Genomic DNA, 24,922 nt, shown 5'->3' with positions numbered 1-24,922 from the left:
CTATAGCCTTGAACATGGTTTGTATCAGACCTCAATGACCATCATCAAAGCATCTGCCACAATGCCATATTTCTTAAGCAATAAGAAGAAACCCATCAAAAGAACCCGAGCTTATGGTCTGGTAGTGATTAATTTGAGGGCAAAAGTTCAATACGGTGAAGCCAGCAGGTTCGAGGCCCAACCAATGGAGAACTAACATTTCGACATCGCCAGAGGACCGATACGTGGTAGTTTAGACTATTTCTGCGGAGCCAGAATACCCTGTATAATTCAAAAAAAAAATCATTAAGAAAAAAAAAAAGTAAAAACCCATCAAACTTGAGTGTCAGCAAAACAAGTTTAAAACTCGTTTGTTCTCTTTGCCACATATCTTTCTCTATTGTTGTTTCACTAACTCAACTGAATATTCTTCTAATAGAGATATATCACTTACCAAAAGGGTATGTTGGAATGAACAACAATACACAGAGAAATCTATGAAATCTGAACTCCTGAAGAATCACGCAAAGTCTCTCTGGACATGAACATAAAAACTGATATAAGCCTTGATGGCTTCACCCGTCAACCCAAAAACCTAGAGTGATAACTAATAAGTGAGGTCCCTATAACCACAAGATCGCATCGGATGATCACGACCATGGTATGAAATTGCTTCCCTTTGCTGCAAAATCTTGAGAGATTGCACATAAGACAGTGAACTCACTGATGTCTACTTTTTCTCTATACAGAGCTACGAAAATGCCAATATGTTATTGATCCTTATCATTTCTAAGAAAACCCGACAGTAGAAAGAAGAAGTAGAGCGGAACGTCCCATCACATCCACCCAAAGTAGCTCAAGCCAAAGAGTTAGATGAAGAATGCAAGGTAAGTATGGTGTCCTCGAAATAATATTTTATTTATCTGCAATGCATGTATGGTGGAGCGTACACTTTCATATGAAGGGCTCGCTTGCAACCATTACATCTATGTAAATTATTGTTGTAGTTATTAATCACAATTCCAAAAACACAACAATGATAGGTGGTAGACTTTACCTGTATACAAAATCGCCTATCTTACAACTTAACAGCTACGGTAATCATCAACAATTAAAAGCAATGACCTTATCCTAAGATAATCACTAGCTTCATACCAATAAGTTGGAGAGTACATTTGCAAGTAAATGAATATCTAAAACTTAGATTCTAAGATAATCACTAGTTGTTAATACTGTATGTTTAACCAGACGTGTTGTTATTAGTTTACGTTAACCCAACGCATATAGTTTGTTACCATACTGATCAGTTGCCAGCATTCTGCATACTATCTAAACGAATTGGCGTGGGAGAATGAGGTTAAAGACAAAGCAGTGAACATCCTTGTTCTGCTAATCCAGGAAGGTCTTGTATGTTTAGGGAGGCCTCACCATTTGTAATGGTTCTCGGTTTAGTTATGGTATGTTTAAGGCTGGTTACGTTTTCCATGTGTTGGCTAATTGCTCGGGGTGTTCGGCAGTTTTCGGACCTCAGGGGATCATATTCCGTGCCGACAATGGCGTGATTGGTTCAGCTGTAATTGTAGAAAATTTGCGGTAGGATTTAGGCTATAAATTTTTTTTTGATTTAGATTTAAGTGATGTAACTTTAAAATTTATTGATACAACAATATATTTCCTACAAGCAATATATTTCCTACAACAAAAAAAAGATAAAATAAAAAAAATAAAGTTTCTACAACTATTTTCTATTTTTTATGTAGCTTTAAAAACTAATATAAAGTATGATTGGTGATTTTAAAAGTCGGAAGTAAAAATTAAAGTTAAAATCACCTCATAAGAGCATCTCCAACAAGTCCCTTCAGTTTTTGTAGGGTCCACCTTCAAAATAAAGGGTTGAAGGGGTGATTCTCCAATGGTGACCTTCAATTTTTTTTTCTTGAAAGCTTATATTTTACACTTTAGTCCTCAATTTCAGTAATAGTTCATTATAGTCATTAAAATTTTATAAATTAACAGTAAACACATATTAATATTTATTATTGACATAATTAGTAAAAATATTTAATTATAACATCAAATTACTTATAATAAAAGATAAAAAACATAAAAACATAAAATTACATATAATAATAAACATAAACAATTCAAATTACAATATATATATATATATATATATAAAAATACAAAACTAATCAATACGATTATTTCCGTAATGCTCCCAAATATGCTCAATCAAAGCATTTTTAAGTGCTAAATGAGGTTCAGTTACATATGCAAAATCAAGCAAAAAAATTAGCTCTGAAAGAAATGGAGGCTGAAAATAAAATCCTATTGAAAAATCTAAACTCCATTGATGATATTAAACACTCGCGAGTTTATCCGAGCTGAACAAGCAAGAATCATACAAAAAAGAACTCAGCAACAACAAACCGAAGAGAATGCTTAAAATTCATATCGAGAATACTTTGGTGATTTTGGAGGTTCAAGACCAAATTTAAAAATAGTTTTATAAGACCAAATTCATAATATTTAAGTGTCAATATAATTATAATAGTAGAATGCCAAATAAGAAACAATAAGTACACAATCGTTAAACATATATAAATAGAAGGACTAAAGTGAAAAGTAAACAGTGTTTTAAAAGCAAGTACAGTGCCCCTTCATATTTGGAGGTGTACTGTTCACCCCCTTTAAAATTTGAAGAAATAAAGGGCTGTTGGAGTGAAAAAGCCTTTAAAAAATGAAGGGATGAAGGGCTGTTGGAGATGCTCTTAAAACCTAACAAATCACACGTGTAAAGAAAGCTAAACAAGGTACGAAGTATAATATTTCTTCAGGCCTGCATAATATTATCTTTTAGAAAACTTATATTTACTGATGGGCTTTCATTATTTTTAGTACCTCTTAGTTTTATTTTTCTGAGGCTGGACTGCACCTCTACATTCGTTTCTTTGGAATATAAACATTTATTGTTAAGCAAAACGACAAAAAATTATGAAAGTTGCTCATCTACATTAAAAAAATAAAGAAAAGAAGAAAATTAAAACAACAAAACATTTCATTATTTTTCAGTTCCAGATATGTAAGAAACTAAAATTGATTTAGCTTTGCTAAAAATGAAATTGTTGATGGATTGATGGGGGGGGGGGGGGGGGGGGGTTGGGAGTTCTCAATCATCAGATTTTTGAGCGCTTTGTTCATCAACTCCAAAAGCGTCAGCCATGTTGAAGTTCAAGTTTTTCATCATGGTTCTGCTTCGCCCAACTCCATCTCCTTTCTTCATCATTGCCGTAAACTCCGAGAAATCAATCTTCCCGTCCTACATTCATTTCCAATACCCTAAGTAAGTCATACATCAAACATTAGAGGAGAACAAGTGTGGTTGGGTTACACATACATTGTCAAGATCGATCTCCTTGATCATGTCATCAAGAGGTGTATCACATAGACCAAACTCTGTGCATGCTGACTGCAGCTCATCAATGGTGATATATCCGCTCCGTCCTTGTCAAAATACGAAAATGCTGCCACCAGATTCTCTTCTCTCTCCATCTTGTTCATGTGTAGTGTCGCTGCTAGAAACTCTCCGTAGTCTATTGTACCACTGTTATCAATATCCGCCTGTGCCCAAAAACAAACAAGTCCAATGTTGACAAAAAAAGATTAAAAGAGAGTTTATTTGGTCTTGGTATTATTGTTAGTGTGATACCGCATCCATAAGAGACTTGATCTCTGATTCCATCAGCTCGGATCCGACTCTCTTCAAACCCGCTTTGAGCTCTTCAAATGTAATCGTTCCGCTGTTGTCTGTGTCTATCATTTTGAATAATTCCTTTAGACCTCCAATTTCTTCCTCTGAAAGCCTCTCAGCGATAACCTGTTGAGTGTTGAGAGAAATCAGATAAAGAGAAAAAACAAAAAAAACAAAAGACAGTTGTTCATTAATACCCGCAAGGCCATTTTCTTAATCTTGTTCATTTGTGAGAACTGCTTTAGTCGTGATAGGACTGCTGGATCAAGAGGCTTGTCTGGTGCTGCCTCTTCATCGACAATCCATGGGTGACCTAAGACATTCAACAAAGTAAACTCAATACTCATATTATTCACAAAGACACAAAAAAAAAACAAGAGTTGTTTCAAAAAAAGAACAAGACTTAACACAAGGCTTCATGTGCAGAAATTCGTTTCTTGGGGCTCCTCTCAAGCATCTTGTAGATGAGATCTTTAGCAGCTTCTGAGATAGTAGGCCACGGGTCAGATTTGAAATCTAACTTCCCTTGCAATATCTGTCTAAAGATTCCAGACTCGGTTTCTGCAACCGCCACCAAGAGAGACAGAGAGAGAGAGAGATGCATCCCATCATTCAAACAAGACAGAGAAACTTATAAATAATAAAAAGACTTAATCACTTTTGTAGACTAACCTGCCCAGAAAGGAGGGACACCGCTTAGTAAAATGTAGAGGATAACACCCGCGCTCCACACATCTATCTCAGGTCCATAACATTTCTTTAAAACCTCCGGTGCTACATAGTACGGACTTCCAACTACGTCGTATAGATATTGTCCTAAAGACGCAAACAAAAAAAAAACAAAAAAAACAATTATTCAATGATCCAATCAAAAACATAGAAACACAAAACAAACGATCTGATCAACCACGAAACAACGATTTAAAGATTAACCAACTTAACGTTTTCCTAACAAAGAAACAGTGATCATGTAAAAGCAAAACCTGGTTTGTAGAAGACAGACAAGCCAAAATCGGTAGCCTTAAGCATGGCATCATCCTTAGGGCTATCAAACAAGAAATTCTCAGGCTTGAGATCTCTATGCATAACCCCCAGCGAATGGCATCCCTCCACCACCCCGAGTATCGTCTTTATAAGCTTCACCGCCTCCCGCTCGCTGAAATGTCCTTTCGACACGATCCGATCGAAAAGCTCGCCTCCTTCGCAGACCTCCATCACGATGTGCACGAAGACGGAGTCCTCGTACGTGCCCTTGATCCGGACCACGTTCGGGTGCTCCGAGAGGTGGTGCATGATCTGAATCTCGCGCCACACGTCCTCGTAGTCCTCCCGGCACACGAGTTTTCGCTTGGGGATGGATTTGCAGGCGTAGTTGGCGGAGGTCGATTTCTCGGTGCAGAGGTAGGTCGTCCCGAATTGCCCTTGGCCTAGCTTCTTCCCCAGGAGGTAGTGGTCTCTTAATCGAGGTGTTTGGTATGGGAGAACAGTGTTTGAAGGGCGTCTAGGGTTTGCTTTCTCCATTGTTTTTTCTTGCGATCTCGATTTCTCTCTGTAGAGAGAGAGAGAGAGAGGCGATGTAAGATTTGATTATAAACGGAGTTTGTTTCTTTGCGTTCTTCCCTCTTCTCCATATTTTGACTCACTCTTTTTATATCATTTTCATCACATATGTTTATTTTGACATTTTCTAGTATTATTTAAATTTTTTTAAATGTTTGGTGGCATAATTTTAGATACATAAACCAGGTCGTTTATACTTTTTTTTTAAATGTTGGCATATTTATCATTTGAAATGCAATAATTTTTGTAAGAATGATCATTAGTATTTTATCGTTAACTTTGTAGGGAAAATATTCAGACAGTTCGTCAAACTATTTAAATTTAATATATTTAATTTTTTGACTAAATTAGCAAACCACGTGAAATCAAATTTCAAATATTTATTTTTAAAAGTAACGTTCCACAGTTTGTTATATGAATATTTAAATAATTTCAAATCACAACTTTATGTTATTGTAATTGACGTTAAACAAATAAAAATGTAACTTTTTATTTTTTATTCTACTCTATAATTGTAAATTATGTGTTTTAGTGGATGATTGTTTGTAATTTTTAAATTGGTTTTTGGTTTTTGATTTTACAAAAATTGTTTTTTGTCCAATCATGATTTTGATTAAATTGATTTTCTATTTTTTTGGGGAAACTAGATTTTGTCTTTTTTTCACTATTTCCTTCCTAAAAATTAAAATCTAAGTTCTCTTGATTTTATCTACAACAAGCCACGTCTAAAAAAATTGATGTTCTTCTTGTTTTAAAAGATTAACTAGATTCTGACCCGTCCTCAAAGGACGGGTATATTTTTTGTTTTATATGCTTTAGAAATTTAATTTTTATTTTCGTCTTTTTGTAACTATATTTGTGTTTTTCTTTGTAATAATATTTATGTATAAATATTAATCAAAATCTATTCTAATTAATTTTAAGACCCTTAATTTGATCTTTAAATAAAGAAACATAATAGTTGGAGTAAACCTATATATAAGTAATGTTCATAATTTAATAGAATAGATTTTGGTTTGATTAAATAAAATACATGAATGTAGTTATAAAATTGGTGGTTTTTAATTAAAATTTTGAACTATATGTTGAAAACAAAGCATATTTGTTTGGTTAATTAAATGTTTTTGAATCATGTTTGATTTTATTTATAAAAGATCTCACATTTGATATGTATATGACTTTATAAATAATGGACGTTCCTGCTGTAGTAACCCGTGTTCGATTAGCTTTTAACGTTTTTTTTTTATTAATGGCATAAATGTAAATTTTCTTATCTTCTTCACCCGTCTAATTAGGTTAACAGAACAGAGTTTTATAGCTGCCATTGCTTTTCTTATAGAATCCATCGATTATTGATTAAATCTTACAGATTTGACACATAATACTGAGTTTCAAACTCTAGAACCCAAAAAGAACTTTAAAAATGATGCTTCCGTTTTAGTGTTCGGTTATGAGAAACGGCCACGGTTAACAAATACAAATACAATACACACTCCTATGCTTTTATGCATACGTGACAGTCCAATTATTATTATGTATTTGCTTCTGATGTAGTGCAATGGTTGCAGAGATTGTTTTTTTTTGTTCAACTGCAGAGATTGTTTTCATAATCTGGGTTTCATAGTATTAGTTGAGAATAAGTCAAACACGATACCTTGATACACGAAAAAGACAAATACGTAATTTGAACTGTTTTTCTATTGAGCAGAAGGTAACTGCTTAGAATTCTTTTATAAGATCGTGGGGTTTTATTAAACAGAAAGATATAATTACGTAAAAGCTGATTTTTTTCTAAATTTTTTATAAAATAATTAATTGGATCTAACATATATCAATAGGTCATACTGCAGAATTAATAGAATAGATAACTTTAGTTATATAGTGTACTATATTAAACAATAGGTGAATATCCGTGCTTTACATGAGACCAGAGTCTCTAAAAAATAAGATTTACTTTATATTCTACTGTCTCATAATGGGAATGGTAGCAAGCTTCCATAGTGATATACTGATATGTGGAAGCTCAGCAAGGAGCTCAATAACAGAGAAGACACACTTTTTGGAAATTCTGGGATTTCAACCAATTTGTTTTTAATGAAAGAGATTGTTTAGTGCCAGCTATGCATATAGGAGAAGATTGTTCTATAAATTGTAGGGCACTTAGGGTAAAAGCAAAGATTAACCAATTCTTAAGGAGCTTAGTGTAAATGACAGTGGTGCTTTTGTTTATATGTTATCAACCGTAAAATGATTTCTGCGTTTGTAGGGAAATTAGAACAATACAAAATGGTGATAGATTCACTCAGAAACCAAGAACAAATAAGAACGATAAAAATCGAGGGATTCAATTAAAATGGCTTATAAGGTTGTGTTTTAAGAAATTCTGGCAATAGTATAATAGATGGTACAGTAAATACCCGACCTGGAATTTGTTACATGATTCACTGTACTTTGATTCTATGTTTTCAAAAAGTCAGTAACTTACTATGATAAACACATTGATTTAATACTCAATTATGCTTTTTTTTCTCAGTCGATATGTCAGATTTGAAGTCCGTAAAATCTCGCGAACTTATAGTCCTTTCCTCCTGGCACAAAGGCTAAAAGATTAGTTTCCTACTTCAATTCTATAATGGTCGTTTTATTGCATAGTAGAGAACTTAGGGAGGGTAAAAGGTTATTAAACATGTACGGAACTTAGGGTACATGACAATGGTGCTTTTGTTTATAGGGAACTTAGGAAAACAGACAATGGTGACTGATTACACAGAAACAAAGAACAAAAAATTAAACAAAAAATCGAGGTCTTCAATTAATAGTAGTTTCTCATGATGATTTTAGTTCGTGACTAGCATGTCCTGTTTTAATGACTCTGTTTTGTATTAGTGAGGTTGAGCTCAAGGGAACCAAGTATCCCAGAATAACGAAGTATTTGGTCAAAGGTGACTGATTGTTAAAATGTTCAGTTACAATTATGGTAATTTAATTTAGGTGAGTCACCAATATATTTTTTTAGTAACGTGTTTAACATAATGTTATAAGCTATATGATTATATGATAAGATGCTAATAATAAAAGGGATATGATATAAATGATGTCTAATGGCATATTATGTAAATATTCTAGTAAGAGAAGGGTTTTTAAATGGGGAATGTGAGAAACTCTCTTGTGGTGACACATAAATATAACGACAATCTTGTGAATAATTTACAAATTAGAGGTAACTTATTAAAAATGCTCCCCTTTTAATATATAAGGGAAATATTCTACAGAAACACACAAAATACACATAGGCCTTCAAAAGTTTAATAAAAAAAACCTCCAACAAGACTACTTTTTAATCATTTGAAGTATACTTGTACTACTTTTATAAGCAATTGAAGTTTTTAAGGTGAATTAATTAATTATGATTGAATCAATATTTTGTAAAATAAATTTTATAGTAAATTTGGTACTCTTTTATTTAGTTTTGTATTTTAAAATTTATTAACTGTATATACAAAAAAAATTCTATATACAATAGTTGAATAATATAAATTTTATTCTTTTGCCATTGTTTTTAAAATATAATCAATCTTTTAGTTTTGAAAAAAAATATTATTTATTTTCCATACCATATGTGTAGATTTAGATTATTAATTTTGAAAAAATAATAATTATTAATTAATCTTTTAGTTTTGAAAAAATATATATTATTTATTTACTATACCATATGTGTAGATTTTTTAATGTGCAACTCTATAAATATTGTTAACTTTTTGCTACTATTATTCTATTCTAAATTTTGTATGAAACTAATGCATATATAGTAAAATTTTACACATACAATTAAATCATATTAGTTAACTATTACAAAATCTATATTATCAATTTTCTGCATTAATATGAGATTTTGTTAGTTTTATTTTGTATATGTACTATTGTATTAAAATATACTAGTTTTTGACCCGCACGCCCGTGCGGGTGTATGTTCTTCATAAGTATTTGTGATTTTCACTTGAATTTAAAAACATTCACAATACTGATTAACCGGTTGTATTCTTTTTCATTGTTTTTTTATTCATTTTACTGGTAAAAGTATTAAAGTATAAAAGATAGACCATTAAGTATAACTGTATGTGTTTTATAAAATTATAATATAATATAGATATTATGGTTAAAACTTAAAACTATATTTTAATTATGGTTCTATAGATTTAAAAAAACAAATACATTATATAGTCATGAACATGAAAATAATGAAAAGTTAATCGAAAACACATGCACTTATATTATTAAGATTTTGGCAATTTTATTTGAAACCCATTGAACAATATATGAAGCCCATGCCTGCAGAAAAAAATTCGAAGGCCATATAATTCAAAGCCCATATAAAATGGTTAATTTTAAGTAATTAAAATTGGTTTAAGGAGTGGCATATGATGATAATTATTGAGGAAAATTCAGGGGTAAATACCATTTGTACTTCCCTTTTAATAGATTAGATGTTTACAACATTATATTAAAAATAATTTTATATGTGTTTTGATGATATTTTTAATATTTTATTATTTTGAAAATAAAAAATACTATTGTTAATATTTTCATTTTATTAATTTGAAAAGCAAAAACCAAAACCTAAAAAACCATTCATGTTTCTCGAAAAATCAAAACCTACTGAAAAATCTAGAAACTAAAATCTAAAAACCAAAACTCTAAAACTAAAATGTAAAAACTAAAAAAAACAATCACCACCTTATTACAAAGCTCTAGAAACGAAAAACAAACATAGTTGTGAATAGTGTCGTTCCAACAAATGTGAACGCTTTAAAGTCTGAATGGCAAAATGTGAATGTTAACTAGTTGAAAAAGATAGAATGAGATTTATCGTATTTGTTTTTTTTTGGGGCGGGGGGGGAGGGGTTCTATGATGTATTCGTAGCATATATATAATCTCTGGTAAGAAAAAATAATTGTTGTAATATTAAAACAAATAGTGGCTTCGATTAGTAAACAATGTTTAATGGCGGAATGACCAAAAATAGTTAAAACTGTAAAAAATTAATTAAGTTGCAAAAATTTTAAAACTTGCAGAATTGTGGAATACATAGTAATTGATTAAAATATTTTATATGATACTTCCTTTATTATTAAAAACAAATATTAATAACTAAACTAACTATTACAAATGTGAAAATAACTAAATTTTACTAATAATATTTTACTTCTTATTAGCTTATTTTCAATATGTTTTAAATAATAAATTGGTATCTTATAGTAGTACTATATACAAAAATATATATTTTATTGAAAAATTTAGAATGGTATTATCATATAATTTACTAATATGAAAATATTGTTTTGTAAATAATCTAATAAAACTCTTTTTATTTAATGGTAATTTCCTTTATATATTTCTTCATTATAACATACATTTTTTTTTAATTCTGTAACTTTTGTTAATTGTCAAAATATTTCGAAATTGCATTTAGAATGCCATTCTTCTAGGCTGCGAGGTTACCGATCAAAAGCCAATATGTTTTTTTATTATTCATGGCTTTGGCTTGTCCCATCAAATTCAGCTTGAGGCGGCCCAACGCATAAGTAAAATAAAAGTATATGTTTTTCTTTTCGCTAACTAATAAAAGTATATGTCACCAAATTAAAATATCTTAGCAACATGTTCGTACGTAAGAACAACACAAAATAATTTAGAACCAAGAAAATAACCTTGGAATAAAATAAAATAAACTCAACTGGCCGCTGTCATAAGCTCGTCTGACAAAGTCGACAAAAACAAAAAAGGTCGTCTGACAAATACTTTATTTGATTGGCTAGTGGGGTTGGGTCGCAGAAAGAGTAGATTGGCGGATAATGGAGAACACGTCTACATGACTTGGACCCACTTTATCTTGCACGTCTCCTTCTTATTTGCATTCATTATGTAGAGTTGTGTTACTGAATCCAGTTGTATAATTTCTGTCTAATTTATATAGTGGCCCAATAAATTATTACAGAGAAAAAGAATAAACCGTCTGATACGTTCTTTGAATTTTAACAAGAAAGGAATATTAGTACAGGTTGGCGAAAAAAAGGAATATCATTACAGAAATTAGGAACAGGCTGAAACCGAGAGATTAGCATAATTGCCCGAACACAATTTGTGAAGTGTAAACTATAAGAAAGAAATAAAATCTTGACCTTCTCTAAAGGATGAGGTTACTGCTAGGAAGGTCGCTTCCGATTGTATGTTCCAATTCCATACTACAGTCTGAGAGGTTTATATCATTATATGCATTGGCTATATCTATTTTCCACTAACTCCACATACTTTGGCTACGCCAAGGACTGAAGAGAAAAATCCAGAGACGTTTATCATAGTCAAACAGTGGAAGGAACATGCTGGTCAAATCCGGAATATATTTAGAAAAATCTCGTAAGCGGATGAAGAAATGGACGGATGAGAAAAACGGCATTTGGAATGGATGAGAAAAAATGACGTTTAGAGTACTCAGTGGACGGCTTGTAATTTTAGGATCATTTGAGAAATTTGCACAAATAAAATTTCAAATCTCATAATTTTATATAAATTTTAGAGTAGTTTAATACAAACACCAAGTCTTTAAAATGACTCTAAAATTAGTTTCTTTACTAAAAGAAAACATACAAAAATGACCAAAAATTTTCATTAAGTAATAGACTCTTTGATTCCTACAAATCACGCCCGAGTCACAAATTGCGTGGACTCCCATGCCCATTCTCAGCCACGGGTTTCACCTTTGCCTGGTAATTAGCCTTTCCGTCCCATCTCGTCATGTCCCAGTACCACCCCGCTGCGAGTATCTCGTTGAGTCTGTGCACAGTCTCTGAAATGGCTGACGAAACCCGTCACGCAAAATGTATGGGCATTAGCGGGTCGGCCCACAGGACGGAGGTTCTTCAATTGTCTTCACAAATCCATGGATCTGCATATATTATAAAGACATTGTCATCATTAGTACAACTAAATGGTAGATGCCAGATTTATGTGTGAGAAGAGTGAGTTGGGAAAGTGGGAATCTTTAGTGCATTTTGTGAATCAATTAAGCATCGAGTTAATTTGTTGATCGAGTATATGCTTCTTGATTTTTAAACGGCACCTAGAACTAAAATAAAGACGAGTATAAATAGAATTCATAGTGTGAAAATGAGTTTAGATTGTGTGAAAAATCAAAATGCTCCATATAAAATAAAGACGAAGATAAATAACTGTTAAGTTGGCTTCTGGCTGAAGAGCCTTAATAAAAAGGAAAAACATATAACACACTGAAGTCTACCAAAAACTAGTCTTCTTTGTCTCTGGGCTTATGCTCACTGGTTTCACCTTCAAGGACACCAGTGGCCTGACCATCGGATGCAGCGGTCCTGACCCGAGCAGGCTCCTCAACTTGACCGAGGCTCCGTAGCATCATAATTACAGCAACCAAGAACACAATGATGTACACGGACCTAACCCCGATCATCGAGTTAATAAATCCCATCAAAGATGGTCCTTTGATTCTCTTCTTCTCTGTTTTTCCTTCTCTGTATCCCTCCAGAAACCGGGAGACTTGAGTCAAATGATCTTCCTCGTGGCTAATCGTCTCTACGACGTTCACCTGCATATTGTATGTCAATATTAGAGATGTTGATGCGATTTATCATTCTAATCTAGTTATCAATCTACAGCTTTAACCAGTTGTTTACCTGCTCATACTCCTCATCTCCGTCCCACACAACAATCTTAGGCAGCTCTGCCTTCTTGTCTGCATGAAACGAGTCTGCAAACTCTTCAAACTGCTCCACACCGACGTAACCGAAAACAAGGTCGCGGTTGGCATGAGCAGCTGCTCTCAGTGCCTTGACCAGTTTTCCCATGCTTTCATGAGTCTCATCTTCCACAATTGTCAACACCATCTTTCTCTCATCGTCTTTCAGCAGCTTCAGGGTGTTATGGTTAATTGGCAGAATCAAAGGAATGAAATTTTGTTTCACAAACTCTTCCAAGAAACCATCTGCAAAACAAAAATTCACACTCTCTCAGCACTATTGAACAGATAAAAAGATATCAAAAGAAAATAATCAACTGACCTTCAAAAGGACCGTAGAAGACACTATGCTCATTGTACGCAGGATGTTGAGCAACTAACGCAGGAGCCCTATCGAAATCATAGGCAACCATTACATCCTCTGAGGCATCCTTTGCGACAGCAAACCACGCCTTTTTCTTGTACTTTCTACCTAGTCCAGATACCAAAGACTCGTTCAACCCGAAGCCGATGAACACAGGGAAGGCAGTCCCGGCGTCTTCGACGAATTCCTTGACGTGTGAGTCTGATTCAAGAACGGCAACATCTGGAGCAACAAACTTCTTCAAGTAACGGACGAGTAACTCAGCCTTCCTGGGTCCGTAATACTCCATCGGCACTCCATGGTTATAGAGCATGAGGGTGGGGAATGCACTGCGTTGTTAAAGAAGAGCAGATCAGCTTTAAAAAAAACTATAACTTTGATAAACGCTGAGCCAAGCTTTAAAAAGCTAAAGCTTGAAACTTTTCAGAATACAGAGCTCTAGAAGACATACTCGATCTTTGATAAACACTTTGATAAACTACTATTACTTTGATAAACGCTTTAGCTAAGCTTTAAGCTAAAAGATTGAAACTTTTCTAGAAGGGCATACTCGATCTCAAGCTTGCGTGCGAGACGAGAGTATTTGTCAGCGTTAAGCTTTGCAATGACGATAGGCTGCTTCAATTTAGCAAGAATAGGAGCAGCTGCATCTAACTGCACCAGATCGAGAAAGAAGAAGAAGGATCAATAACGAAGCTAAAGCTATACGATTTCGAAATCCGATAAGCAATCTAAGAAGGTAGATCGATCGAGAAGAAGAAAAGACCTCAGGGTTAAGACGCTTGCAGTGACCACACCAAGGAGCGTAGAAATCGACGAAGACGCAATCGAAAGTGGAAATCGCGGATTCGAAGTTGGAGTCGGTGAGTTCGAGTACTGTTCCGTCGATTGTGAACTGATCATCCGATGAAGCTGAGAGTGAGATTGATAACGCCAGAAGAAACGAGATCCGCCAAAACATCAACCCTGACGAACGCATCTCGATCCTGTGGACGAAGACGATCTACCAAATTCAATAAACTTGAAATGATTTAATATTTAGAGAGGTTTTCATTAGTTTTTTTTAGGTAAAATTTGTGAATTTTGGGTAATTTTTTGTTAATAGTAATTCTTTACAATAACACTAATTCTTTTTATCATAGATATATTATGATTGGTGGAGTTTTGGAGAGGGGGAGTGAGTTAAGGTTTTACATTTAAAAAGAAAAGATTTTAAATTCTAAAAATAATTTCAAAGAGAATTTTTGAATTTCGAAATAATTTTTTTGAAATTTTTAGTTTAAAATATCAAAACGTTTGAATTGAAAAATAATTTGCAAAAAAAAAAATTATTATATTTAATACTAATATATATATATATATAAAGTAAAATTGGAAAAGTCTATTACTTAATGAAAAATTTTGGTCATTTTTGTGTATGTGATTTTTAACAAAGAAACTCATTTTAGAGATTTGGAGTTTATGTTAAATTACTCTAAATTTTATATAAAATTATGAGATTTGAAATTTTATTTTGGCAAATTTCTCAAATGATCCTAAAACTAAAATTTTGACCAAAAAACATACAAGTAAGAAAATGATCCAAGGAAGTTTTATTAAATATATAACATGTTTTTATATCTTTACTTGTAGGTATATAAATATTTTTAAAATAATAACAAAGATATAGAACCATAATTTATTTTCCAGGAATTTTCTTTTCAGTTTGAAAATTTTTCTTCAAATTTTCTCTGAATTTTTTTAAATATTATTTTGAAAACCAAAATTTGTTTTAAAACTATTTTAAATATTAATTATTTTTAAAATTCTAAAACCATCCCCTAAACCATATCTTTCAAATCTATCACTAAATATAGATTAATTAATAGAGAATTTCCAATTTATCTCATGTTTTGTACCATATCTCATGTTTGTACTAGTTTCTTTAGACATATAAATATGGAGCTTCTTTTTGGAGCTTCTTTTTGGTTTTTTTTTATTTAAATTTTTCTTTTTGAAATTCAATTTTTTGAAACTATTTTTTTTATTGTAAATTCCAAGTACTTATTTATATATTTATTAAAATACTAAACTACATCTTTCAAATTTAAACTCTAACTATAAATTAGTTAATCATAGAGTTATTTGTCTATTTACTACTTTAAAACTAAGGGTAAATAAGGCTAATGTTAACATGAAAAATGTTATTATGAATGTGGTAGTTTAAGTATTTTCTCATTAGTTAATTCTACAAATATAAGTGTGTTTTCCTTTTTAAAGAAACTTTTGATTTTGATCAGCGCATAATTGTTTATTTTGTAAATTCAATTTAAAAATAAGTTGGTATACGATGTTGTGATTTGTGAAGAAGCATAATTAGCATGGGCGAATTATCCGAAACCCAAAGGCCAAACCAATAATTCTAAACTAAAACCTAACCAAAATTTATAAAAATCAAATGGTTTTTATTTTTCTAAATCCAAAAAATCATTTCTGAACCGGAACCGAATTGAGAACCAAATGGTATCTATCTGGATAATTCAAATATAATAAAATATTAATTATTTTAAATTATATATAAATAATAATTTATAAATTAAAAAATTATATGAAACCCTAATTATCCAAATATTTTTGGTTTTCTAGGTCGAACTCGGGTTTTCAATTTTTTTGATTATTTGAATTTAAATCTAAATTAAATCCGAATCAATTCTAATTCAGTTACGTTTGGTGTTTATTAAAAAATAAGACATGACAAGAACTCAACATTACCTGAACTGATCCGATCCCAAAATAATGTATCTAGTTCTTAACGAAATTTAAATTTCTTGAAACTAATTCTGAAATCCAAAAAAAACTAACTGGCTTGAACCGTAAATACAAAAAGTTCTCGTTTAAATAGTATTGATATGAAATATATATTTTAGACAATCCCGAGTTTATCTCTATGCATAATTAATAGATATCTATATTTTTGTATATTGGTTACCATATAAATGAAAAAAGTTTTTGAAATAATGATTTATACATATTCAGAAATTTATGCGACATATAGTATATGTTTTGGGTCGCAATAGATATTGTAATATGTATTGGTCGAACATCATTTAATAAAAAAGGATATTCGATTAGTTGATACAATTAATTTCAATAATTTGTTATTTAAAATTAATAAATAATGGCACTCTTACAAAAATATTTTAGAAACTAAAGGGATGTCCAAAAAATGCTGATGTTTTAATTGCATTGATACTTTGGTCATTTGATCATTATGTGATATATGTGGGATAAAAAAGTTTTAGTGCTATACTAGAAATTTTATTTTTGTATTAAATAAAATTTCTTAAACATTCTAGAAAAATCATTCTAAAAGCATTAAATTTTTGTTCAATAACAATTATTTTAGAGTATTTTATGAAATAACATATTCAATAACATTGAATTTTTATCATTTAAAAAAAAATCTTTTTAAGTAGCAATAAATTTGTCATATTAATACAAAATATCTCAATTTCCTATTTGAATACACCTTTCGATATATGAATTTTTATTCCGATAATTCAAAGTTCCTCACAAGTCTATGAATATCAAAATTAATTTATGTTTATTTTCTTTAAAACTATAAAGAGATCCCTAGTGCAATCTCAACGGTTGAAACTCATCTTGAGGTCTTCAACAATTTAATATAGATATTTTAAATGTAGTTAGATTAAATAATATAACTTTAATAAAATTGATCAATAACTAAAACACAAATGGCTAAGCAAAATCAAGACAGTTTCCTAGATAGTCTATTATTAGATATTATCTCTTCCCTCACACCTTTTTTTGTTTTATAGTTATTTTAATGAGTAAGAAACTATTCCTCAACTTTAAAACATCTACAACAAAGTGTTCTTAGAATTTTTCTTAATATTAAAAATTAACAGAAAACAATTTAAAATAGGAGAGAAAGAAAGAAATGTTTTCATGAAAGGGACCACCAAATTTCATGAGAGACTCACTGCATACATGTCAACAATTTATTAGTAGATGACTTTAAAAAAACAAAAAAACTAAATTAAAAATAAATATTAATACTTCGATTAATTTGAGACTACTGATGTTAATGCTTACGTTGGATGTGATCTAAAAAATATTAAACTTTGATTCATGCACCTGCGCAGATATATTTTTTTAAAAATATGTTGCTATTTATTTTCATGCGAGTATTATATATCATATATGTGTTATCATATAATTAATTATATTTTATATGTATCACATCATATAAGTAACCACATATATTATATTTTTAAAATTTAGTGTGAAATATAAAAACCATAATTTAAGATGGTGTTTAACATTGGGCTCTGTATTGTATTTTCTTATATATATTGAAAACATTCTTATAATGGTTATTAGAAAATATTTTGGTAAAAATTATTTTTTGAATATATGTATATTTTAAAATACATTTTTGATATAAATTAATTTTAAATTATTATTTTGATTTGAAATATGTATATAAAGTTTAAATAATTTTTCTGATTATTTTAGAAAAAATATGTTTTAAGTAATTAAATTGGACTATTTTGTATATTTTAAAGATGGCTTAGATAAATAATTTCTCACAGTTTAATGTACTTCCAATTTTTGTTAATAACATAATCTTATTATTTTTATTAATATATTGTTATCCATGTTTACGAACAATATTATTTTTCTTTTTATACTGCTAATCATGTTTCCAAACAATTTGCATAGGTATTTTAGTTTTTTAATAATATAGTTACGTTTTACTGTGACTTAAACTAAGTTTTATAATGAATTCCCTCACATAGAGGTATAAGTTAAAATAAAGAAAGATAAACATGAGTGATTAGACTAGATAATTAGGGTTACATTTCCCTTTTTGTTTAAATATTTTTCCTTTTTACTAAACATTTTAATTTTAATTCAACTATTAAATTTTCTAATTATGTTTAATATGTTTAATTTGGTTAATGAAATGTTAGTTTTGGGATTATGAAAACATTATACTTTTTTGTCAAGGTATGAAAATGATTTTATACCAAGAGAACAACCATGCCTAATTTTTGTTCTGTTTTGGCAATTTTATTATATAAATTGGAAGAGAAGAACCACACAACAATTTTATAATTAACAAGATATTTCTACAACTTTCCAACATTTTATCTAACACCAAATGCCCTCATGGGTCTTTCATCTTTTTAACATCTTGGACCACGTGTAGAGAATAAAGAAGCAGAAAAGCGCAAATAGAACCACATGTATGCATGATGTGGTTGTTGCCGCTCTGTATGATGCTCAAGTTCAGTTTCCTTATCTTGTCCTTCACGTCTTCACCCCGGCTTGCGCTCTCATCAATGTCATTTGCTGTCACAGAATGAAAAAAGAGAAGAAGATAAGCAACACAGCTTTATTATTGTTTTAGACAAGAACATCACTAGGTCCTGTTGCTTTTTTACATCCTAGGGTATCTTTATAACAGTAATTTTATGTATGTTTTCCGGCCAGACTCACACAACCACCAAATCTAGTTGTTTGTCACAATCTTCTGTTGTTCTATATTCAAACACCATATTGTCATTCATGAGTAGACCAATAAGTCCATGATAACATGAAACCATTTCTGTCTCTCTCTCTCTCTCTCTGGTCGGGTAAAACCCGAAACTCTCTTTAGCTCTTAACTCGAGCCCATTTGTTAATCTTGAATTGTTTCAGTTAGACCTAAAGCCCAATATCAAAGCTTTGTTTCACTAAGACCCAAAGCCCAATATCAAAGATTAGACTGTTGACTCGAAACGACAACACTCCGCAAAAACCATATGTTATCTTATTAGAACACTTAGAGTGGAAGAGATAGATGGACATCAACTTGAAAATGTAGTGTTTGTCTTTTCTTTTTTTTTTGTTCACACAAAAAAATGTAGTGTTTGTCTATATCATGAAGTTACGGTGAAAAACAATTGAAAATATTCAATCAAAAACTTCTAGTATTTCTGATTCCGCGTCAGATTCTTATCCACGCTCGCAAATGGCCAGTTTTGTGTTTAGTAATTTTATCTTTTATAAGATACGCCAAATCTTTTGTAACGTTTAAACATGTGACTTATGCCTATGCATAATAAATAAAGACCAACGCGAAAAAATGGTCTCCGGTCACTATGTAAGTATCTTTCAGATATTGATTGAAAACGTGAAGATAAATCGACACACGTTAGATTATATTTCATATTGGACAAGAAAAAAGTATAATAAAACTCGTTTTGGGGTCATTTTCGAAGAATGGCTACTCAGAATCACCAATTTATATGATAGACTGATTGGATTATCTATAATATTTTAAGGACCGGGTGGATTAGGTGCACGTGATTATTATTATAAAATCTGAACGCTCGCTTCACGCTACTGCATACACATTTTTTTATTGTCAATCCATTATAAAAATGAGTATACAAATCATCCATATTATATTAAAAATATAAAAATTTCACACGCCAATTACAAAATCTAGTCTGGGGTATGCATGCCACGTCGATAATGCGTGTCATGGGTATAAGGCTAGAGTGAGTTATCTCGTTTAATTCATGATCCCAATTCAGCTCATTATTATATGGTTCAACATTTATATTTGATTCAGACTCTTTTTAGAGCACGAATCAAATAAGGAAATTAGTCCGTATACGGGGATTAATTTCCTAAAATCAGTATCGACGTGGAAATTAGTCAATATGAAGAGATTTATATACATAAACCTCCTCATATCACTATCTAACCAAAAACATCCATTTCTATTGATTTTTTTTCTTTCTAGCTTCTCAGTTCTCACTAAAATTTAAATACTCATTTTTGGTTATTTGGCAAATAGCCCAAATCTATTCTATTAATTCTTCAACATGTCCAATTAATATTAGTTGTGTCCACTTTTTTAATTTTATAATTGCCATGAAATACACTTTTAATACATACTTTTTAAGTTAAAATAACTGCAAAGATCGGCTGCTAAAATGGGCCCATTACTGCATCAACATAATTATTAGTTTCTTAAGGGCCATTAATCATGTATCTGCTGTCCACGTGGCCATATGAATTTATTTTTGATACTAAATCCCAGTACACCTTTACTACACCCTTTCGTTGGCAGAAGTGTATGTCCAACTATTATTATCTTGGGCTTACCTTTATTTAAATGTTTTCTTATTATTTTACTAAAATTAACCTCCAACTTAGTTCCATGATTTTCTAGACTCATTTCTCTCAGTAACTATTAGTGGACAGTTCCATGATAATTCTTTGATTCTAGAAAAACACTTATCTTGATTAATTATTTTCTGATTGTGTTTTGATAAACACTTGATAATAACATAAAGCAAATAAAAACATATATTAGTTCACGGTTTATGTCAGATTACTTTTTTTTGTGACTAAGATACTAATTCGTTTATAAAACCTATGTTTTATTTTTCACCTAATAATATTTTACTACAGCATTACGATCTAACTTTTTAATAATACACAGTTGACATAACGGGTGCGTTTAGTAAGTTTAACAGTTAATTTATTGTATTATTTTGTAAGTATATTTTTCAAAATATTTGTTCGCGTTTTAAGTGCTGGTTGGATTTAATATTGGTATTCAGATATAACATTAGAAAAACCGTTCGAGTATATAAATCATATCTACATAATATGTACCAGATAGACTTTATGGCTTACTAGACTCGGATCGATAACAGGTGAACCGCAGATTAATAAATAAATAAATTTTACTATATAATAATATATTAACTATGAAAATAAATATATAGAAACCAAAGTTAGATATTATCTAATTTTTTATAAAACATCAAATAATAATTTAGATATGTAAATATTTTATGTTTAAAAAACATTTACAAAATACTTAATTTTAGTTTTAATATTATTATTTTCATTTGATATACAAAATAACAAATATAGTTTAGATTATTTATTTATTTTTAACAAGTTAAAATTTATGACATCTAAGAAAAATATCAAGACTTTAAAATTCATAAATATTTATATATCGATTCAACCAGTGTTTCAACCGGTAAACGGGATTTGGATTTTAGTGATTTTGCGGGTTTTCTTAAATATACCCGCCCTTTGAAAGGGCGGGTGAGAATATGAGACTTTGGTTTTCAAGTCGATTTTGAGTCGGGTTTTTTGGGTTGGCTAATTATTTTAGGTAACTGAATATATTGCAAACTTTAGGAATAAAAGTTAAACATAATCTCTTATATGCATACAGTACAAATGTATAGTTATACAACTTGATATATTTAATATAGTAACCAAAAATTATATTAAATTAATATTAAATACAAATATGAATACAAAAAATAACACAAATATAAAAGTTAAATTTTTTTAAAAAGGTAAAACAAAAAATATACCCGTCCTTCTAAGGACGGGTCAGCATCTAGTAAATAAGTGAACTTTCAATCTATTATAAAATAATACAATAGAATTTAAATATATATTTTTAAATATTCAAACATAATTTAAATTTTAAATGCTAAAATAATTCCAAAATATGAAAAACAAATATCTAGTTTGAGATTAATAAATTTATGAGGCAGAGGATGATTTAATTTATGTTTGTACAAATAAAAATTAGAGATAATGTCTACTTAAGATAATGTTTATTTTTTATTTGTAAGAGGTTTTAGGTTATTTTCATTAAAATATAATTTATATATTCATTGATTTATCTTTTGAAGTTAAATTATTGAACAAAAGAGTTAAAACTAATTTGTGTTCATTAAATTTCATTCATATAATCCACGATCTAAATCAAACTCAATTACTAAACTCATTTATTAAATAAGTTTAAAATAGAAAACATGCGCAGAAAACTAAGTGAAATTGAGCTATATGATAATTATGTGATCAATATAATTTTTTTTTGTCACTGAATTGTATTATTAGCCTTTATGGCAAAAAGTTGTAAACAATGAGAACCAGTAAAACAACATAGAAAAGGGATACATCAGTAGGGATCCAAAATAAACTAACACATCTATTTTGCGTATGGATGACTAAAGATTTTTCATATAAAAGCTTCATATTTGCTTTTGGAATAGACGAACCTCAAAGGAGATAACCTTCATATTAATCCAAAAGCACCACGCTTCAAAATGAGTTGAAAACGATTTTCATTCTCTTTTTATTACTCCAGTAGGAGTCACCGAAATAAGACAACTCTCTATTTTGCTCTATTATCAGAGTCAAAGAGATTACCGTTCCATAGAACATGCTGCCTTTCGAAGTAACCATAGTTTGCAGCAAAAACTCCATCACCATCGAATGAAGAACCATCAACGATTGAAGCCGGTAAGACCCGTCGCCACCATCCGCAGTAGATCTGTCAATTAACTTTTCTAAACAGTTCAACTGAACCGAAAGTTTTGTCTTTCCAAACCAATTGGAAGAAGCATATGAAAGAACAATAAAAAACCTCGCCAGATTTAAAATAAATTGGCAATAAAACAGCGACTGAAAACAAAACAAATCCAAAAAAGAAATGCAAAACGAATTAAACAAGCCGATGTCGGAGCTGAAGAAGCCTCGGATAATCGGCTTGAACTATAAAAAATCTCTCTTTTTCTCTCTTGACGGCTAGGGTTTTCTTTTGTTTGTTTTGTGATCAATATAATTTAAAATAACATATATGATAACTCAATATTCATTATGAATATTATATGATAACTCAATATCATCAGAGTATAGTCTTCAGTCTCTTCGCCAAAGTTTTTTACTGAAAAATATGTTGTTCACCTAAAACGAAGTATTTTCTATGACAATTGTCATGATGAAAAATTTAAAGACAAGGAGAATATAAAAGGATACAACGTGCACACGATATAGAACACTCGAGAAATTCATTAATCATGTGTTTTTATGAATCTCATTCAGCGATTCAGGTTTGGGCACTTTAACGAATTCATTCGAACCTATACATATTTTCTAGTCAATCACTTTTTGCAAATATGGATCATTTATTTTAGAGGAGCTCTCCAGAAATAAAAAATCATCAGTTTACATAGATTTTATGATATATTTGAATAAGAAGAAACAACAAAATATCTAGTAATTTGGATATTGATCCGAGAAATAATCTCAAATTGACGGAAACAATGTCGTTACTCTGGGTCGAAGCACAAATTTCTATCACTCAGAGAATAGATAATACTCGATTACTAGCAGCAGAGATAGCACCGTTTATCCCAGGTAGATGGTGTTTTACAGATGGATCTTGAAAAATCAGAAAGACTATTCGGGCCATTTTATAGCACATTCGAGGGTTTTGATGGTTTAATGAAAGCGAGAAATACAAGAACGAATCAGTCACCACTTCATTCGGAGATATAGACTCTCATTTAGCAATTGAATGTATGAGGAATATAAGCCAATTTTCTGTTACATTTGCAAAAGATTGTTTTCAGCTAGTGAAAATGGTTTCAAAATTAGAAGAATTACCAGCTTTTGCAAATAATTTGAAAGACATAAAGTTTTGTGAAGAGAAGTTTCATCAGTTAATAACTCATTCATATACCACAGATGCATAATACAAAGACGAACAGTTTCGTATGCAGTGCAAAAAAGCAATGGTCGTTTGTCGTTCATATGAATACAGAACTACCGATTTGATTTACATAATTTACATGAGTTTGTTTTTTTTGTTGCGGACAATAAAAAATAACAACTGAATATTTTAAATAAATATAAAATTTCGTTCAATCAAAAATAATATACAAAAATATACTTTTGAATTTTTAAAAGAACGAATAAATTAAAGATACGAGTTAACTAAAGGGAGAATTGGAAAAAATAGACATATTACTTTTTTGTTTGTCACTTTAAGACTTTTCATACTTTTGGTAATTTTGGACTTATTTTACCCTTGGTTGATGAGAAAAATAGTAAACTTAAATAAAAAAATATACAAAAATATGAAAACTATTGGAAACATAAGTATGACAATTTATATATTTAAAGTTTAAAAAAAAATTAGAATCATATTTTATTTTACTTTCTAACCCAGGTTAGAATACACATTCTGGTGATCTATTTTACCTAGAAATCGAAATATAAGTTTTATACATCGATATATCCTTGGTATAAAACGTTATGTAGGTTTCTTTGTCATATATATCTTAGGTACATTTTGTGACGTTTTAATCTAGCAAGATCTCTTCACCATACCTAAGGTTATATAACGATAAATAACCACAACTCTATGATATACCTTACGTACTTTTTGTGAAATTAAGGTCATGTACCTTTTAACTTATGTGACGTCTTAGATAGAATAGGTCTCCCACGTACTGTACAGTGTTAAGGCTTAGGTATGATACGTTTTCTAGGCAAATTCGAAAAATATGGAAACTTCCATATTCGGTTATAGATGTTTCCTAAATCTATCCCCAAATATCTTGGAGAATATTTTCTCCACGATATTCTCCTCCTCCCACGATCTCTTCATTGACTATC

General features: G+C 30.5%; 2 protein-coding genes across 2 annotated transcripts; both read right to left on the bottom strand.

Moving 5' to 3' along the window:
• Positions 1 to 3,019: 3,019 nt before the first annotated feature.
• On the bottom strand, positions 3,020 to 5,345 carry LOC108857767 (calcium-dependent protein kinase 11). Its single transcript, XM_018631780.2, is given in 8 exon segments — positions 3,020 to 3,298; positions 3,377 to 3,477; positions 3,480 to 3,600; positions 3,689 to 3,856; positions 3,928 to 4,043; positions 4,139 to 4,291; positions 4,403 to 4,546; positions 4,714 to 5,345. Coding segments are annotated over 8 exon segments (1,491 nt in total). The 5' UTR covers positions 5,252 to 5,345; the 3' UTR covers positions 3,020 to 3,148.
• A 7,121-nt stretch (positions 5,346 to 12,466) lies between these two features.
• Positions 12,467 to 14,510, bottom strand: LOC108863553 (protein disulfide-isomerase 5-2). The gene is made up of 5 exons (XM_018638016.2): positions 14,187 to 14,510; positions 13,971 to 14,074; positions 13,379 to 13,749; positions 12,995 to 13,302; positions 12,467 to 12,906 (listed from the first exon to the last, which is right to left on the bottom strand). Exons 1-5 carry the CDS (start codon positions 14,397 to 14,399, stop codon positions 12,592 to 12,594), a joined length of 1,311 nt encoding a protein of 436 aa, XP_018493518.1. The 5' UTR covers positions 14,400 to 14,510; the 3' UTR covers positions 12,467 to 12,591.
• Between the last annotated feature and the right edge of the window lie 10,412 nt (positions 14,511 to 24,922).

The sequence above is a fragment of the Raphanus sativus genome, chromosome 5 (genome assembly GCF_000801105.2).
Source record: "Raphanus sativus cultivar WK10039 chromosome 5, ASM80110v3, whole genome shotgun sequence".
Lineage (NCBI taxonomy): Eukaryota > Viridiplantae > Streptophyta > Magnoliopsida > Brassicales > Brassicaceae > Raphanus > Raphanus sativus.
Note: the sequence above shows the minus strand (reverse complement) of the source record. Positions and strands in the feature narration are given on the sequence as shown.